This window comes from Heteronotia binoei, chromosome 5, assembly GCF_032191835.1.
Source record: "Heteronotia binoei isolate CCM8104 ecotype False Entrance Well chromosome 5, APGP_CSIRO_Hbin_v1, whole genome shotgun sequence".
Classification (NCBI taxonomy): domain Eukaryota; kingdom Metazoa; phylum Chordata; class Lepidosauria; order Squamata; family Gekkonidae; genus Heteronotia; species Heteronotia binoei.
The window spans coordinates 21,571,601-21,590,766 of NC_083227.1; the positions used below are offsets into that span (position 1 = coordinate 21,571,601).

At 48.9% G+C, this 19,166-nt stretch overlaps 1 protein-coding gene across 1 annotated transcript; it reads right to left on the bottom strand.

The window, feature by feature from the left end:
* Window positions 1-107: 107 nt before the first annotated feature.
* LOC132571827 (zinc finger protein ZFP2-like) lies at window positions 108-17,472 on the bottom strand. The gene is made up of 9 exons (XM_060238620.1): window positions 17,378-17,472; window positions 15,198-15,278; window positions 12,649-12,855; window positions 11,040-11,213; window positions 9,603-9,625; window positions 8,565-8,677; window positions 6,811-6,843; window positions 5,629-5,703; window positions 108-1,502 (listed from the first exon to the last, which is right to left on the bottom strand). Exons 1-9 carry the CDS (start codon window positions 17,399-17,401, stop codon window positions 139-141), a joined length of 2,094 nt encoding a protein of 697 aa, XP_060094603.1. The 5' UTR covers window positions 17,402-17,472; the 3' UTR covers window positions 108-138.
* Between the last annotated feature and the right edge of the window lie 1,694 nt (window positions 17,473-19,166).

The following is a 19,166-nucleotide window of genomic DNA, read 5'->3' on the forward strand; positions in this document are numbered from 1 at the left end:
AATTCAAAAGGGCACCTCTGTGCATGAAATACAGCAATACTCATACAAACAAGTTTATCTCCTCCCGCCCCAGTACATTTGTCTTCAAAGTCACTGTGTGAAAAGCAATTTAAAATGCTTTCTTTGCATTCAGGCCCTTCAAGAGTTCTCCCCCAGATGGGTTCTCTGGTGTCTGCTAAGGTCCGAGCTCCACTTGAAGCTTTTCCCACAGTCCAAGCACTTGTAGGGCTTCTCGCCCGTGTGAGTTCTTTCGTGGGCGATTAGGTTGGAGCTCCATTTGAAACTCTTCTCACAGATTGAGCATTTGTACGGTTTGTCCCCGATATGGGTCTTCTTGTGGGATTTGAGATTGGAGCTATTGCGGAAGCTCTTTCCACAGTCTGAACATGGGAATAGCTTCTCCCCTATGTGGGTCATTTCGTGTGCACTTAGACTCGGCCTCTGGCTGAAGCATTTCCCACAATTTGAGCATTTGTATGGTTTTTCCCCGGTGTGGTTTCTTTGGTGTGCTATGAGGTCTGGCTTCCGTCCAAAGCTTTTCTCACAATCCAGGCATTTAAAAGGTTTCTCTTCCACATGTGTTGTGTCGTGTACCGCCAGATGTGAGCTATGGCTAAAATTCTTATCACAAACCCCGCATTTGTATGGTTTCTCCTCTACATGGGTTCGTTCATGTGCTATGAGGCCTGACCTCTGACTAAACCTTTTCCCACAGTCAGGACATTTATATGGTTTCTCTCCGGTGTGGGTCCTCTCATGCACTGTGAGGTCTGGCTTCCGGCTAAACCCCTTCCCACAGTGGGAACATTTAAAAGGCTTCTCCCCTGTGTGGGTTGTCACGTGGATGATGAGATCTGAGCTGCGGCAGAAACTTTTCCCGCAGTCCATGCATTTGTACGGCTTCTCTTCCCGGTGGGTCCCTTCATGGGCAAGGAGACCCGACCGCTGACTGAAACCCTTCCCGCAGTGCGAGCATTTGAATGGCTTCTCGCCCGTGTGAGTCCTCTCATGCGCAATGAGGTTGGAGTTCAAGCTGAAGCTCTTTTCGCAGTGGGAGCACCGATAGGGCCTCTCGCCCGTGTGCGTTCGCCGGTGAACGATAAGCCCAGACCGCTGGCAGAAACTCTTTCCACAGTCTGAACACTTGTACGGTTTTTCACCAGTGTGGATCCTCTGATGCCTGCTGAGGCGAGAGCTCTGGCTGAAGCTTTTCCCACACTCGGTGCACATCTTTTGTTTCTGGTTCCCCAGAGGCCTCAGCTGAGCGATATCTCTGTCGAGGTCCCTGTCATTTCCTTGGCAAGATCTATTCTTTCCCCCATTTCTCAGGCAGTTTCCTAGCTCTCTCTTTGATTCATGCTGGCTCTCCAAAGTGTCTTGCATTTTTGGGTGCAGGGGAATGCCCTCTGTGACTTTTCCCATTGGTCTCTCATGCAGTTCCTTATGCTCAGAATGATCTATGTCAGGCTTTTCATCCGCCGTATCATTTATTTGCTCATCTCCTGCCAGAGGAAAGAGGAAATTTCCAACATTATTTATTTACTTAGATGTTGGACACCATCTTTTAAAAATAATTAATAATAATTTTTATAAATATTATCAATAAATAATCATTCACAGCACAATCCGGGGTGGGGGGGCGGAAAGTCTTTGGGAGCAGACGAGCCATTACGTGGGCGCAGGAAGGGTTTGCGCCAATGTAGACCAGTGCCACCACAGTGGAGGGGAATTACGTGGGCGGGGGGCTGCCTGAGCGCCACTCCGCCCGAGGGCAGAGGCACCTGAAGGCTGCGCACGAGTGCGGGTGGAAGTGAGGCGAAGTACGGCATTCAGGCGAAGGAGGGGGTGGAGTTGGGGGCACAGCCAGGCTTAGGCGGCTTCCTGAGCAGTTTGGCCCATGACACGCCCCCCTGAGAGGTGCAACCTTACACCTGCAAAAACAGCAGCGCCCCATAGGCACTCATTGAAACCAAAAACAAAGGTCACCTCCGCCGCTGCGGAAGCTCGCAAACCCTTAGGAAGTGGCGTGATTGCCTCGCCAATCCCCTCACGCCTCAGGCTGACGAGCCCCCTCCCCAGCACCTAATCGTGGTCTCCCCCCTCCTAGAAATACTTCCACTCTGGCCTCACACTACTCCGTTGTTAGGGAGAGGAGCGCATGGCAGGAAGTTCTGCCAGCGAGCTCCCAACCATACAGACTTAGAGTGAGAGACAGGCAGGCATGTTGGTGACGGGTTTTGCACTGCATGGTTGTTTTCACGTATCTTTGACTTGCGAGGGGGAGAAAGAGGTCTCTCCCCTTGGGCTAACTGCTCGTTTCCAGGTCTCCACAGGTTCCGGGCTCCCGGAGGCTCTGCATGAAAGGACTGTCGCCCATAGCTGGGTAAGTTCCACTGTCCCCCCCCCCCGGCCTCCCCCTCCCCTCGCTCTCGACCGCTCGGTGTGCGAGCGTCTCTGGCACTTGAACCAGCAGTGGGCTCCAGCAGGGGGCATTTGCTGACCCTGCTCCCCTGTGTTGCTGCCTGCTCCCTTCCCTTGGTCTGTCCTCTGCCGTATTCCCAACCCTTGGCAGGGCATGGGGTGTGTGTGTATAGCAGCTGCCCTGTTGCAGGGAGGTGGGTCATAGATTGTCCCTTTAAGAGAGCGCTCAGCTGAAACACAGCCTGCTCTTCCAGACGCCGTTTCTGCAGGTGCTCTTGATCTCTGTCTCCATTTTGCAGGTGGGACTCCAACACAGAGGCTACCATGTGTGTCGCTCCACCGCCCCACCCACTCCCTCAGCTGTTTCTGCCCGCCACTCTGGATGGAGCCCCGCCCACGGCGAGACTGTCCAGCGCACACTAGGGAGACTGTTGCACTCTGTTCCAGAAAAATAAAGTCTGAGCTGTGCCCTCTGTTGTCTCTCCTGCTTAGCATCTGCCTCACATTTCCTGGGCAACCCCCACCCCCCGTCAGTGGCCTCTCCGAGGGAATGCCTGGGAGGGTGGGAAGACTTGGTTTTGGGAGGGGGGAACGGTCTATGAGCCGCTACGCTATCCCCCGCATGGCTGGACAGGGGAGGGGGAGTGCCGCCCCTCAGCCTGCCTGGGCTGACAGCCCACCCGACCCCACAGGGCTGTTGTGAGCAGGGCACTAAGGGGGGGCTGATGAAATGGACTCAGAGTTCTGCGGCTGATGCACTCGCACTCTGAGTTCTGCAGCCCCCAGGGGAGGTGTTCCGTGCACATGGCAGGGGACATCAGGGCAACACAGGGGGTCTCTGGGTGGAGGGATGTCTGCTGCTGGGCTGCTCACTCCCAGACACACATTCCAGCTGCTGTCTATGACAGCAAACTCCTGCACTTGCTACTTTCTTCTTGTCTGTCTGCTATTGGCAGAGTCTCTGACGGTGGGAGGATGTGAGGGGATTGACGGCTTCTCCGTGGTCCCGTGTGGGCCTGTCTCGCCCCCACCCCCGCCTCACCACCAAGCCAGGCTTCTCGTGTGCACATGCCCAGCCTCACTTCTGTTCCCTCCCCATGTTGGTGGTACGTCTCTCCTTTGCCTTTGATGGTCTGCCCATCATTGGCTCTGTTCTCTGTTTGGGGGCGGGTTGGGGATGGCTATCAGCCTCTCTGGGGCCGCCTCTCCCCATCCCTGACTGTCATGAGTCACGACGCATGCGCCAGGACTGGCCAATGGGGGATGGGTGGGCTGGCCCTCCCCTCCGGCTGCCTCCGCCTCCCTTGCGTGCCTACGCCAGCGACCGTCTCCCTCATGGCAAGGTACGCCTCTTCCCTCCCCAAGCTCCAGTGTGCTGAAGTCCTCAGGAAGTCTACTAGCAGCGCGGCAGCTATGCCACGGCTGGCCGCCACTTATGTCTGGATTGGGCTGCCCAAAAATTACACGATAGAGGCAGAAACTACATAGATTACATCGCCGTTTGTTTTAGATGTACCACTGAAATCTAAAAGAAAAGGGACCAGTTTGATACAAGAAGATGGGATACAGCCCTTCAAGAAAACAGATTGTGTGCATGGTTTTATCTGGAGGCAGGGAATCCTGGTAAAAGTTTATTCTAACAGACTATCTCTATGTTTTAGAGTTCCCTAAATACCAAAAAGCCACCTCCTTTGCCCACTTTAATGTGTTACCATCAGCACATCTGGAAGGGAGACATGCATGTATCCGTTACTCTCAAAATGTTTGCCCCTGCCAATTGGGCATGGTGAAAACAGTCAACCATGTGTTACTCCATATTGTCATTAAAGGAAAAGGTAGTTCCCTGTGCAAGCACTGAGCTGTTACCGACCCATGGGGTGGAGTGACGTCACGTCACGATGTTTTATTGGCAAATCTTCTATCGGGTGGTTTGCCATTGCCTTCTCCAGTCATCTACACTTTATCCCCAGCAAGCTGGGTACTCATTTTACTGACCTCGGAAGGATGGAAGGCTGAGTCAACTTTAAGCCAGCTACCTGAACCCACCTTCTACCAGGATCAAACTCAGGTCATGAGCAGAGCTTGGCTTTGGCTGCAATACTGCAGCTTACCACTCCACAGGGCTCCCTATATATTGTCATTTAGGTTTCTATAAATAATCTTGTCAAATTTTCCAGACAGATGAATTTCATATGACCCTTCTCCTCTTAGATCAATCTAACAAAATCACCATTAAGGTGACCGAATTCTGCACCTTGGTGTGCTCATGACTGGGGAAGGCAATGGCAAACCACCCCGTAAAAAATCTGCCAAGAACACAGTGTTGTGTGATGTCCCCGGTGTTTGCAAAGGGGACTACCTTTACCTTTCTATGCTGAGCAAATGAATTAAGTCTTTTTATTAATAATGTCTGCACTGTTGAAGTCAGCCCATTATAAAACTCTGAAATTTTATTGTACATCGATGTGCCGATGGCACCCTTTGTGTCAGTTTTAGCTGACCTATGAACATGAAAAGTGAAGATTAATTATATAAGAACAATATTGCTAGAATGAAGACGCTCCAGGCTTTTCTTCAGCATTCATCTGTTGACAGCTGGACAAGTGGACATTTTCCTTCCAATGTTAATTTAAAAGAAGTCTGAAAAATACTGTGATATTTAATGCAAAACCATTTGTTTTTTATGCTTCAGGATCGAGGCTTTTTGCTATGGCCCATAAAAACTGCCACACTGCTGATATTCTAACGACTACAGAACAAGCAAACCACAGGACACTCCTACTGATAAAAAGGGGCATTGAGATCACAGTTCTAGTTGATATATATTGTTATTTGCTTGCTTTCTTATTAGATTAGATTTTAGCCCAGGCTAGCCCAATCTCATCAAATTTCAGAATCTAAATAGCGTCAGCCATGGTTAATAATTGGATGGAAGACCACCATGGAGTCCATGGTTGCTATGCAAAGGAAGGCAATGGCAAACCACCTCTGCTTTTCTCCTGCCTGGAACACCCCATGGATGTGGCTGCCAAGAGTCGGTTGTGACTTGAAGGAATGTTTTTATTCTTCTAGATTTTTCTTCTGCCCTTCTCAAAAGGTACCAAAGAAGTTCAGAGGTTAACACTGCGTGGTGGGCTCAGGAAGCCTGTCAAGAAGCAATGCAATTCTTGAAATATTTGCTGGTCACTTTAAACAGGGTCCTCTCACCTCTGTTGGGATGTCTAATTCCATTCCTTCCCTCAGGGTTCTGTGGATTTTCGATCCAGGGCTTTTCACCTGGTTCTGGAAATGAAGGCCAAGCAGGTTTGGTATTCCTGAGATTCTCTGCTGGATAAAGAAAGCCATGGTAACCAATATCTCATGGTAGCCAGAGTCAATCATCTCACTGTTGGGAAGAGGTTGAGGATCAGTGGTAGGTCCTCTGCTTGGCATGCAGAAAGACCCAGGTTCCACCCCCAGCGTCTCCAGCTAAAAGGATCAGGGAGCGGGTGATGTGAAAGACCTCCATCCGAAACAGCCTTTGCCCACCAGAGTAGACAATATTGACTAGTCAGAGTCAGTATAAGGCAGCTTCATATGTTCCCATATGGTTGACTAAAAAAACTGCTAACAATCTGTTTCCACAACATACTACAATTCTTCCTTTGGCTTGATTTTCTTCCACATCCTCCATGAATCTATCTAATCCCATTTTATAAGAACATCAAAACAGCCCTGCTGGATCAGACCAATAGCCCGTCTAGTCTAGTCTCCTGTCTCACACAGTGGCCAGCCAGTTCCTCATACAGCCAACAATGGGGCATAGAGGCTGAGGCCTTCCCCTGAAATTGCCTCCAGGATCTGGGATTCAGAGGTTTAGTGCCTCTGAATGTGGAGGTTCCCTCAGTCACCATGGCTAGGAGCCACTGATAGATTTAGCCATATGACAGCTTCAAACTCTATGGTCGACTATAGAGAACACCACATGAAACAGTAGTCCTTCCCCAGGAACTGCTCATAAATTTTCAAGAATTTCCCAAGCTGGAGTTGGCAATGCTACAGAAATCCCAGAGAGAGGGTGGGGTTCAGTCAGAAGACTTTGGAGTCCTGCAATAAACAAGTCCTCCCTCCACACACTTTGCCCATTATATAATTATGGATACTTCCTGGTGCGCAGTGGGAGATGCCCAGACAGGCTAGCCAATCTCATCAGATCTTGGAAGCTAAGCAAGTTAGTATTTAGATGGGAGACCACCAAGAAAGTCCAGGGCTGTTACGTAGAAGTAGGCAATGGCAAACCATTGCTGTGTCTCTTGACTGGAAAACCCAACGGGGTCGCCATAAGTTGGCTGTAACTTGACCGCACATGACCCACACATTGGGGGATGGGGTGTGTGGAAATCTGAGTACCTCCATTGAGCTTCAGTTCCAGCTGAAGAGTCTCTGCAGAAGGAAAAGGACAGGACAGATGAACACAGGCTTGGATTTCTTTCTCTCCGAGTTCTTCATAGCAACATCACCGAAGGCCCCATTTTTACAAATGCCATTAGCTGGTAAACTCCTGCCACTTGTTGGCATTACATCACACGAGACGTGGGCAGGGCCAGCCCTCCCACTAGGCAAAATAGGCATTTGCCGAGGACGCTGGGCTGGAGAGGGTGCCAAATTGGGCCCTCCTGGCACAGTGCCATAGGCAAATGCCCAGGTTTTGCCAGTGCACAGTCTCTGTATCACTCCCTGAGTGTCCTCCACCCGGAGGACGCTCAGGGAATGATACAAAGACTGCGCGCTGCCAGGAGCCTTTCCTGCCCCTCTCCGATGTTTCCGAACATCAGAGAGGGGCGGATGAGGGCTTCTGGCTGGCGCGCAGTCTCTGTAGCACTCTCTGAGTGTCCTCCGCCTGGAGGGCGCTCAGAGAGTGCTACAAGCTGCGGCAGGGGCTGGAGCGTGGTGCCGTGTTGTGGTCCCACTGATAAAAAAATAGGGGAGGGGCAGCCCAAGGGGACCGCCCCTGGATGCAGGGAATCATCACAGCTGAACGTTTCCATAAAGCACTGAAGCCAGCCTCCACAGATTATCTTGAATCAGGTTTCAGGAGCTGACCAATTTCGGTCACTTTCAGCGTTTGAAACCGCAGTGTCATCCCTCTGACACCTCTGTGAGGTAGGCCAGCTCTGGTCCCCCTCATTGCAGAGGGGGACTGAGAAGGGCATTGCTAGGCAGGTCCAAATTATGACATTCAAGAGCCTTAGGCACTTTTGCCTTCATGGGACTCTCCCACTATAATAATATCAATATTAAACATTTTTTTGATATAACTTTAAAGACTGCATTTTTTCTGTTCTAGGTAAAACTTGATAGAATTTGTGAGCCCTAAACATTTCATTTTTTTCCTGATGTAAGAGAAAAAAAATTAAAACATTTTTTCAACCCTGAAAGTTTGGGTTCCCCCCCCCCTTCTGATTAAAAAATTTCATCAGAAATTAAAACATTTTATGGGTTCCTAAAAGTATTGTGGGCCCTGTGTTCTGTGCCTCCTGCGCCTAATAGATAAACTGGCCTTGTTGCTAGCCTAAGGCAGGGGGGAAGATTCAAACCGGGAGCCTCCCAAATCACAGGTCTCATAATCCTTTCCTAGGATCAACAAGCACTTGGATGTGTAGAACCTCAGGAGGACAGGCCAGGATCCAGAGAAAGGTAAATGGTTTTCCACTTGGCTTAAGAGTTTCGGCTGTTAGCTCCTCCCTAAGGTTAGGGCTGCCAAGTTCCTGGGCCGCTCGGGAGGAATCTTCCCCCGACATCACCGGTGCGATGATGTCACTCGCAGTTATTGTATCATTTGCTATTGTAGCGCTATTTACAGCTATTGTACCACTTGCTATCGTACCATAGAGTTTTCCCTCCCAAATTGCTAGCGCATCCAGGAAAACCATAGAATTTTCCCGGAAGCTCCTAGAGCAGCCTGTGTGTGACATCGTCAGCACAATGTGTGTGACATCGTCAGCAGGGGACTTGGCAACCCTTCCTCAGGGCCACCCCTGGGGCACCTGACACAGCCAACCTCTGTCCCCTCACTTGTTACAAGGGCAAGAACAACAACAGCAGCAAGAGGCGGGGGTTCTTAGAGGAGCATGGACAATAATGACAGCTACGGTCTCCTTTACCTTTGAACTGCAGCAGTGTCCCGTGCAAAACAGCCCTCTTCTGAGAGAAAGCCAGCAGTCTCTGCTCCAGCTCCACCAAGTGTGTCTGAGGCTTTGAGGAGAACATCTCACCTCTGCAAAGGAGAAAAAGGGGGGAGGCCCTTGGCTCAGTGGCAGAGCATGTGCTTGGCTCGCAGAAGGTCCCAGGTTCAACCCCTGACATCTCCAGTTAAAAGGGATCAGGGAGGACATGAAATAAAAGAACCTCTGCCTAGAGAGCTGCTGCCAGTCTGAGTATACAAGGCTGACCTGACTGGACCAATGGTCTGACTCAGGATAAGGGCACTTTGTGTGTATTTGGCACATCCTTGCAGGATTCAGCCAAAGGTCTGCCTTAGTCCAGTTCCTTGTTTCCAGCAGCCACAGGGAGGGCAGGAAAGCAACCGCCCTTCTTTGTGCCCAGCATCTGGTGTTTTATAGTAGACTGCCCCTGAATGTGGAGGCTCCATGTGGATATTCGGGCTAACATCTATCCTCCTTCACTAGGAGCACCTTAAAGACTAACAAAATTTGTGACAGGGGAGGAGTTTTCATGAGACACGGCTCATACCCTACTCCCACCACAGATTTTTATAGTCTTTAAGGTGCTGCTGGACTCTTGCCCTTTTCTACTGCTTCAGACAGACTAACACTCCTCCACTTGCATCTTGGGTCAGCCATAGCTCTCATAGGATTTGTCCTTGAAAGGGCAGCTGCTGTGAGAGCCCTCTCAGCCTCACCCACCTCACAGGGTGTCTGTTGTGGGGGAGGAAGGGAAAGGAGACTGTGAGCCTCTCTAAGATTCTGAGATTCAGAGTTAAGGGTGGGATATAAATCCAATGTTGTCGTCTTTTTCTTCTAGATAAACAGCTAAACAGCCATTTCGAAGACCTAATGAGAATGTGAACTGTAAGTTCTTTACTCAGCGGCTTCGTTCTGAGCAGCGTTCCCTCTAAGCAGAGAAATTTCCAACCCCCAGACAGTGTAGGAGGCACACCGAAAACCAAACCTGGGACTCACCTGCACCCAGCACTGTCCACATCCTAGAAGGAAAGAGAAAGCGGATAAAATTAGCAGCTGGTGAAACTCCTTGTGGCTTTTGTGCGACTGTGTGTAAGTGTCATTAGTCGATTTACTGGACACATTCCATATGATGGGTTGGGTCTCATGAACATAAGAAGAGCTCTGCTGAATCAGTCCTGTGGTTCATCTGGTCCAGCCTTCCGGATCACACAGTGGCCATGAGTTCCTCTGGACAGCCAGCCAGGGCTTTTTTTGTAGCTGGAACTCCTTTACATATTAGGCCACATCCCTCTGATGTAGCCAATCCTCCTGGAGCTTACAGGACTCTTAGTACAGGGCCTACTGTAAACTCCTGAAGGATTGGCTGCATCAGAGGTGTGTGGCCTAATATGCAAAGGAGTTCTTGCTGCAAAAAGAATAATAAAGCACAGAGGCCTTCCCCTGATGTGGCCTCCTGGCTCTGGAATTAGGGTTGCCAATCCCCAGTTGTAGGTGTTCCTTCAAATATGCTGGCTGTTTGGCCTAACACTTAAGAGAAATTGCTAAGAGGATGGTTGCATCTTGAAGAAGCTCACGCGAAACAAGGGTTCAGTGCGACCTTGTCCTTGGAAACTTGGATTACTGGCTGCATCTTTGGACAGACATTAAACATCTGGAGTGCTACACCAGGATTGCATGGAATGAGATGGGAAGTTTTACCATAGGATGAAAAGAAAGACTCGTGGTGCTATTGCTTCCTTTTCTATTAAGGACTAGAAGTTATGGTTGTTTTGTAATTTGTGATGGTGGAATTTGTGTTTATTTTTGTTGACCTTGTATAATTTAATAATAGAAGCTGGTTTTCACGGTGGGTTATGTACCTTTGATTTTTTAATCCCCAGGTGGGGACAGGGGATCCTTTGGTTTGGAGACCCTCCCCCGCTTCAGGGTAATCAGAAAGTGGGGGGGGGGGAATGTCTGCTGGGAACTTTGTTATTCCCTAAGGAGGCTTATTCCCATAGAAAATAATGGAGAATTGATCTGTGGGTATCTGGGGCTCTGGGGGCCCTGTTTTATGAGGTAGATGCACCAGATTTTCAGTATAGCATCCAGTGGCTCTCTCCAGTATACTCCCTAAGTTTCAAAAAGATTGGACCAGGGGGTCCAATTCTATGAGCCCCCAAAGAAGGTGCCCCTGTCCATTATTTCCTATGGAAGGAAAGCATTGAAAAGGTATGCCTTCCCTTTAAATGTGATGGCCAGAACTCCCTTTGGAGTTCAATGATGCTTGTCACACTCTTGCTCCTGGTTCCACCCCAATGTTTCCTGGCTCCACCCACAAAGTCTCCCGGCTCCACCCCCAAAGTCCCCAGATATTTCATGAATTGGACTTGGCAACCCTATCTGGAATACCAAAGCTTACTGCCTCTGACTGTGGACTCTCCCTTTACTCACCATAGCTAGTAGCCACTCACAGACCTTGTCTTCCACGAATTTGTGTAATCCTTTTTTAAAGCTTTCTGCGCCTGTGGCGATCGCTACAGCCTCTGGACCACCCTCTTTAATCCCATCCCTCCTTTCAGTGGCTCTTGCACTCTCATTCCCCAACTCTAGGTCTCTGGACGACCTCTGCGGCAGAGGAGAAGAACTTGCAAGCCTGCCTATTTCCCCCTCCTTCCCCACTTTACACACTGTGGAAATATTCACATACATGGAAATATTCACATATTCAGACCAAGGAGGCTGACTGAGGTCCCAACGCTAAGCACATTTACTCGAGAGTAAGCTTGCATCGAGTTCCTCCTTGACCTCTGGGAGCCACACAATATATGTGAAAGAGCCACAGTTTGGCCAGCCCTACAGTGATTGATGTAATGATGCCCATTGTTTGCATCACTGAACTATGTGGCTCAATCATGCTGGCTCTTCGCGGAGCGAGGAATGCTCAGCTTGACATCAAGTTTCCTGGACGATGCAACGGATGATTGAATAATGCCCACTGTTATCATCAAGGAATTGTGTGGCCCTACCAAGCTGGCTTGTAGCACAGTGAGGGCTGCTCAGCTTGACATCCAGCTTGCTGGATAATGCAGTGGGTGATTTCACAATGCCCATTGTTTGCATCACTGAAACGTGTGGCCCGTTCATGCTGGCTTGTAGCACAGCGAGGGCTGCTCAGTTTAACATCTAATTTGCTGGGTGATGCTGCGGGTGATCTAATACCAGTTGTTTACATCACTAAAGGAGAGCCAGTTTGGTGTAGTGGTTAAGTGTGCAGACTCTTATCTGGGAGAACCGGGTTTGATTCCCCACTCCTCCACTTGCACCTGCTGGAATGGCCTTGGGTCAGCCATAGCTCTGGCAGAGGTTGTCCTTGAAAGGGCAGCTGCTGTGAGAGCCCTCTCCAGCCCCACCCACCTCACAGGGGGTCTGTCGTGGGGGAGGAAGGTAAAGGAGATTGTGAGCCGCTCTGAGACTCTTTGGAGTGGAGGGCGGGATATAAATCCAATGTCTTCTTCTAAACTGCTTGGCCCTACCATGCTGGGCTGTAGCATTGTGCAGGCTGCTCAGCTTGATATCCAGTTTGCCAGATGATGCAGTGGGCGATCTAACAATGCCCACTGTTGGCCTCACTGAACTGTGTGGCCATACTGTGGCCTTGTAGCACAGTGGGCAGAGGCTGACTGAGGTCCCGATGCTAAGCAAGTTCACTTGAGAGTAAGCCTGCATTAAGTTCCTTCTTGACCTCTGGGAGCCACACACAGTATGTGTGAAAGAGCTGCGTGTGACTCCTGAGCCACAGTTTGGCCATCCCTGTACAGAGCAATAACAATATGCCAATAGGTGATTTTGTTCAAAGCTCTGAAAACACCCCCGGGTGGGGGAGGGGAGGGAGGGAATGGTCTCTTCCATGGGACTAGGCCAAGGAAAATTCTGGAAAACGTATCACATGGATGCACTGTTGTATCAGCAGCCGCAGTAGCAAGGAAACCAAGAAAAGCCCATTCCTGTGAGGAAAGCACCTTAACGGGGTTTTTTAAACTGCAATGCGCCCATTCCTTACCAACAGGAGCTGTTGTCTCTTCTCTTTTCCCAGTTCCTGCAGGCAGCAGCTTTCTCTGGGAAATCTGACAGTCTTTTTCCTTTGGCAGACAACGTAGCTCTGAATCTTTTCCAGCCAGCCTTCCACAAGCTGCTGCACCTCGTCCAGAAGGCCGTGCATTTCCTTCCAGTCCAGGGCTGCCTTCTTCCCCTCGGATTCTATTTCCCTCTGCCAGGAGATGAAGGATGAGGGAGGTCAGCTCAGCAGAAGGTAGGAAACAGATCAACCAAGCCGAGATTTCTATGCATCGTCCATCCAGCCTTCATAATCATAAGTTTATTTAAAATAATAATAAACTGATAGTGTGTTTTTGAATATCAGTTTGGGGTTTTTTTTAAAAAAAAGTCTATGAAATCACTGAGCAGTTGGGTTAGAACGGATAAAAGGAAGTACGGTACTTCTTAACCCAAAGGGTGATTAACACATGGATTTCGCTGCCACAGGAGGTGGTGGCGGCAACAGGCATAGCCAGCTTCAAGAGGGAATTGAATAAACATATGGAGCAGAGGTCCATCAGTGGCTATTAGCCACAGCGTATTGTTGGAACTCTCTGTCTGGGGCAAGTGATGCTCTGTATTCTTGGTGCTTGGGAGGGGCAACAGTGGGAGGGCTTCTAGTGTCCTGGCCCCACTGATGGACCTTCTGATGGTGCCTGGTTTTCTGGGCACTGTGTGACACAGAGCGCTGGACTGGATGGACCACTGGCCTGGTCCAACATGGCTTCTCTTATGTTCTTATGTCTAAACATAGAGGTTCCATTTAGCTATCAAGGCTTATATATCGTGGCTCTAGCAAGGATGGAAAAGAGCTCTTTTGACTACCTATCATCTGTTAATGGACTTAATCTTTTTGAAAGCTATGTATGTGGCATTCACCCTGAGCTGTGTGGCCCAGGCTGGCCTGATCTCATGAGCTATGCAGGGTTGGCCCTGGTTACTGCTTGGATGGAGACCACTGAAGAATCCAGGATCACTGTGCAGAGGCAGACAATGGCAAATCACCTCTGAATCAATCAAGATGGGTGTTAGTAGGCCTTGAACTCAGCAGGAGCTCATAGCACAGCTCCTGAACCTTTCTGATGCCCCCCTCCTCCTCTCCACCTATCTTGTCCACTGAATAGTAAGTGCAGCTGCATAACAATCCCTGGATTAGGAGAGCAGGCAGCCAGTCAGCCACCAGGAGCTTTGCCACACCCCCAGCAGCCCTCATTAACCCCTGGAGAAGCCTGCACCACCCTTTCTCCACTTATGTGATTTTGGGTGGTGGGCGGTTTGCTGGCCTTTTGACTAGAGGGGGGGTGGCCTAAAGAGAGCCGCAGGAGAGCAAGGCCTGCTTGGGCTGGCTGGATCTCTAGCCAGCCCAAACAGGCCTCGCTCGCCCGGGGCTCTCCTTTCTTGCATCAGTTTGCTTTTTGTTGGTGGGGGGGCGGCAGCATATGTTAATGAGTTATGCTAATGAGCTCCACCACCTACTTTTCTACAAAACTATCCCTGGGTGTTAGTCTGTCTGCAACAGTATAAAACAAAACTTTCTCGCTATCCCCGGGCCAAAGAAGCCCGCCTTAAATCCACCAGGGATAGGGCTTTCTCTGTTATGGCCCCTACATGGTGGAATCAGCTGCCGGAGGAGGTGAGGGCCCTGCGGGACCTTGTTCAATTCCGCAGGGCCTGCAAGACAACCCTCTTCCGGCTAGCTTACACCTGACTGACGAGAAACTTAACGTAGCTTTCCAGACTTTTGTTATATATTCTGTTACGATGCTTAATGTTTTAATGTTTTAAATGTTTTAAATATTTATACATCTAAATGTTATTAATTTTATGTTTGACTCCCTGTTGTAAGCCGCCCTGAGCCACCTCGTGGGAAGGGCGGGATATAAATCCAAAATAAATAAATAAATAAAAGAGCAAGAGTCCGGGTGCCCCTTAAAGACTAACAAAATATGTTGCAAGATATGAGCTTCCGTGATTCACTACTCACTTTTTCGGATAACCACGACTCACAAAAGCTTCTACCCTGCCGCAAATTTTGTTAGTCTTTAAGGTGCTAATAATAATAATAATAATAATAAATTTTATTTCTACCCCGCCCTCCCCGCAAAGCGGCTCAGGGCGGCTAACAGTAAGTAATGTATTAACATAAATAGTAAAACATTAGATTAGCAATTAAAATTACACATATAAAAACCCGTTAATTCAGTTAAAATACTTAATTTACAATTACATTATATATATATCTGGCAGTAATAGCTGTTCTGGCGCTGCTAGACTCTTGTTCTTTTTCACCTCTAAATGTCTCTTGCCTTGAAAAACACTATTAGGTCACCCTAAGTTTGCTGTGACTTCACAGCACTTTCCATCACCACAGAGTGGCATTCACTGTGTCTTGTGGCAGTGAGTTCCACTAACAAATTATTTCTGTGTTTGATTTCGAAAACGTAATGCCCTAACACCCAATGTGTTGCATGACAAAATACATCCTGGGAAAGTGATGGGCCTCAAAGGCCATACCAGCAAGTCTTCACTTCGCTTTTCTTCCTCTGTTTTGATGTCTCCCTTTCTTGTCAGGCAGGGCAGGCAATCCTGTGGCATCTGAGGGAGATGGAAAACCCAAAAATAATAATAATAATCAGGAGGAATCAGCACAATTTTAAGTATGTTGGTAACTGACTAAAGTAGTAAGCCCAACAACCACTGAAACTCATTTGTGCTTCTAAGGGGTGGGATTCTAGCAGGAGCTCCTTTGCATATTAGGCCACACACCCCTGATGTAGCCAATCCTCCAAGAGCTTACAAGGCACTTTTTTGTAAGCTCCTGGATGATTGGCTACATCAGGGGTATGTGGCCTAATATGCAAAGGAGCTCCTGCTAGAATTCCACCTCTGGTGCTTCCTGAGAGAGCTACCAAGCACAATTTTCAGCCACCTCTCTGCTGACTAATTAGCAGACTAATCAGTTACATTAAATATGCCTTTTATTTGTTATTTTAAGGGAACCTATATGCCAGCAATCCAGAGACTTGCTCAAAGTGATGTTGATTTGAGGAATTTATATTCCCTACTTGAATTTATAACTATTTTTTGTTAGAAGGAAAACCATTGTTAATCATCTTACTTGCCTTTCCCCAATTCAGTGCAACAGAATGAGGAGTCTGAGGGTGCCGGTAACACAAACCCCACCACCACCACACACAAAGGGCCAACAGTTTACACACCTTCCCTTCACACGCACTTGCTTCACTGGTCATTAGGCCATTTACCCGATGTGCCAATGCACAAGAGTGCCTCTGTAGAGTCCACATTTCTTCCTCATCATCCATTGAACACATCTGAATCCCTCATATAGCTGGGATTCGTGGGCTTCCCAGTTCACAGGATAGGGCTTCCCAGCCTCCCTGGTCTTTAAGGAAAGGTTGGGACTGGGAGGCCCATTTCATATGTTACATGAAGGTCCACTTCCAGCTGTTTCAACCTGCCTGAATGCTGACTGAGGAATGATGCCTTCAGGTAGAGCCAGGAATTGTCCATGATGATGATGATGCTTTTTTGTCGCAGGAACGCACTTGCATATTAGGCCACACCTTCCTGATGCAGCCAATCCTCTTGGAGCTTACATTGGGACCTGTATGAAGAGCCCTGTGAGCTCTTGGAGGATTGGCTACATCAGGGGTGTGTGGCCTAATATGCAAAGGAGTCCCTGCTACAAAAAAAGCCCTGATCATCATCATCACCACTATCATTGACAGAATGCCATTTTATCCCACCCTTCCTTTTCCTGGAACTCAGGGTACCATACTTTCCCCATCTGATCCTCACAACAACCCTACGAAGCAGGTCAGGAAGAGACAGCATGGCTTTCCCAAGACTGCCCGAAGAAAGCACACTACCAGAGGAGGGATTTTAAAAAATAAACATCACATACTCCTTTCTCCCCAGCGAAGTCCCAAAGTGACTTACATTGTTTTCCTTTCCTCCCTTTTACTTTCATAACAATCCTATGAGATAGATTAGACTGAGCGTGTGCGACTGGCCCAAAATCACCCAGCAAGCTTCCCATGGCAGAGTGGCTGTAACCGCTACCCCACATTGGTTTTTCCTACATATGGGCAGAAAAGAAGCATGCAAGGCAGTAAAGAGAGATAAGTTCCCTACAGAAGCAGCGCAGGAAATTCCTTGACAAACAGTGGGCAGACAGACAGATGTAGAACTAACCCAGCCTTCCTATCGAGGATACCCGCACGATGCAAGTATTTGCAAACAAATGTCTTTTGAAAGATTTCAGGTTTTCACGGCTGGTAACATCATTAGGGTTTGTAGAATCTTTCGGGCTCAAGTGCCGTGTTCTACTGGAGAAAGTTTTCCTTCCAGACGTTTCGTTCTCAGCTGCGGAGAACATCCTCAGTGGCGTTGCAGCCGGAGCAGGCGCTCAGACCTTCTTGGCTGCTGTGCATTGAGTGCTGTGCATTGCCCACTCAATGCACAGCAGCCAAGAAGGTCTGAGCGCCTGCTCCGGCTGCAACGCCACTGAGGATGTTCTCCGCAGCTGAGAACGAAACGTCTGGAAGGAAAACTTTCTCCAGTAGAACACGGCACTTGATCCCGAAAGATTCTACAAACCCTAATAAAAATGTCTTTTGCATGCAAAACCACCACAGAACGTAAAGCGTGATTTGACATTTAAGATTCCCTACCTGCACTTGTTCTTGTTCAGTCATTTCCTTTTTCTCTTCAAAGAAAGGAACAGATCCAGAATGAATAACATAAATTATGCCAGTTTGCAGCCAAAGAGGGTAGATGGGGAGGGGGGTATTTCAGATTGGGCTGGGTATTTTCAGAGCAGGTCACAAGGGGATATAACGCGGGGGGGGGGGGTGACAAGAAGTAAGATTGTTAATTAGTTCTGGACTTTCTGCAGTCGAGCTCCCTGCCTAGAGCCTGCAGATTTCCCCAGCTCAGACTCGGAACTTGTGACTCATGTCAAGGTTACCTCTGTGCATGAAGAGAGCATCTCCCTTTTCTCATTGCTCCCAACTTTTAGAATTGGAATGAAAGGCAGAGGAGGAACAGACGCAACACAAGAGAACATGGGTTCATTTTCAAGGTATTGCTGATTTCTTTGGCGCAGTAAACTGGATAGCCCAGAAAATTTCTACCCTAGGGCTCCATTGGCCTTACCTGGATGGCCTAAGCTAGCCTGATTTTGTTAGATCTTGAAAACGAAGCAGGGTCAACTCTGCTTAGTACTTGGATGGGAGACTACCTAGGAAGTCCAGGGTTGCTATACAGAGACAGGAAAGGGCAAACCACCTCTTAGGGTTGCCAGTCTCCAGGTGGGGCCTGGAGATCTCCTGCTTTCACAACAGATCTCCAGCTGGCAGCTTTTCCCTGGAGAAAATGGCTGCTTTGAAGGGCGGACTCTATGGCGTTATGCCATTCTAAGGCCACTTCCCCTCCCAAAACCCCCGCCCCCTCCCAGATCCACCCCCAAAGTCTCCAGGTATTTCCCAGCACAGACCTGGCAACCCTACTCTGAACGTCTCTTGCCTTGAAACCCCCACTGAGCTGCCCCAAGTCGGCTGCGACTTGAATACACTCCCCCCCCACACACACACCAATTTCTTGGCTGTTTTAAGGTGGGAGACAGAGGGAGGATTCCAGATAGAATTGTGTGTGCCCTGCCCTTCCTCCCCATGCAACTTTTTTTTACCTTTCACAAACACATCTGTGAAGTCCCGGGCTTCCATTTCTTAGCCCATTCTTCCCGTTTCTCAAGGGATTTCAGGGCTCACCAAGCGGGCAGTTGGCAAAACCTTTCAAATCTCCCACCCGTGGCTGGCACCCGCCCCTGACGCTCCCCATAGCTTTGCACTGCAAGCAATTGCAGTGGATCCAAGAGCCCCCCCCCCCTTCTCCAGGGCTGTCAGGGTGTTTGAAGGCTTCTCCCCTCCTCCCCACCCCGCGAGATCTTCAGCTGCCGACCACCGGATGCAGCCAGCCACCCGCCTAGAAAGACCAGCCCCCTCTGGGTGAGGCTGATGCATAGAGAGAGGCAGCCGCAGAAGGAAGCGCCAAACTCGGCTCCTGGAAAGCGAGCGCGGCCGGAGCCATCTAGTGGCTCGATTCGGGTTTTAATCTCATTTGACGCTTTCTTATGCTCTGACAGATCCAAGCCGGCAGCCGTGTTGGTCTGAAGCAGTAGAACAAAGTAGGAGTCAAGTGTCACCTTTAAGACCAACAAAGTTGGGATACCATATGTAATGAGATAAATACTCATCTTCCACTATATTTTAATGTATTTTTCTTCTAATTGCAAACTATATGTATGTTACACATGAAAAGGTAAATTAGTTGGATGGGGAAAACTTCTGAAAAGGGAATGCCCTCATTTTGACCCAGGCTTATAACAATAGAGTGATTAATAGACATTCTCACATTTTGACATGTTACTATTTTATTGGTTTCTCAGGCTCATGCTACCCA

What these genes read in the sequence shown, in the direction of transcription:
- LOC132571827 (XM_060238620.1), bottom strand. Translation starts at nt 17,401, where the DNA reads ATGACTGAACAAGAACAAGTGCAG. An exon ending in GTGAGTGGCTACTAGCTATG is followed by an intron (nt 9,626 to 11,039) that starts GTGAGTAAAGGG and finishes CTTTCCTTCTAG; the next exon opens with GATGTGGACAGTGCTGGGTG. An exon ending in GGAACTGAAGCTCAATGGAG is followed by an intron (nt 5,704 to 6,810) that starts GTACTCAGATTT and finishes CTTCATTTCCAG; the next exon opens with AACCAGGTGAAAAGCCCTGG.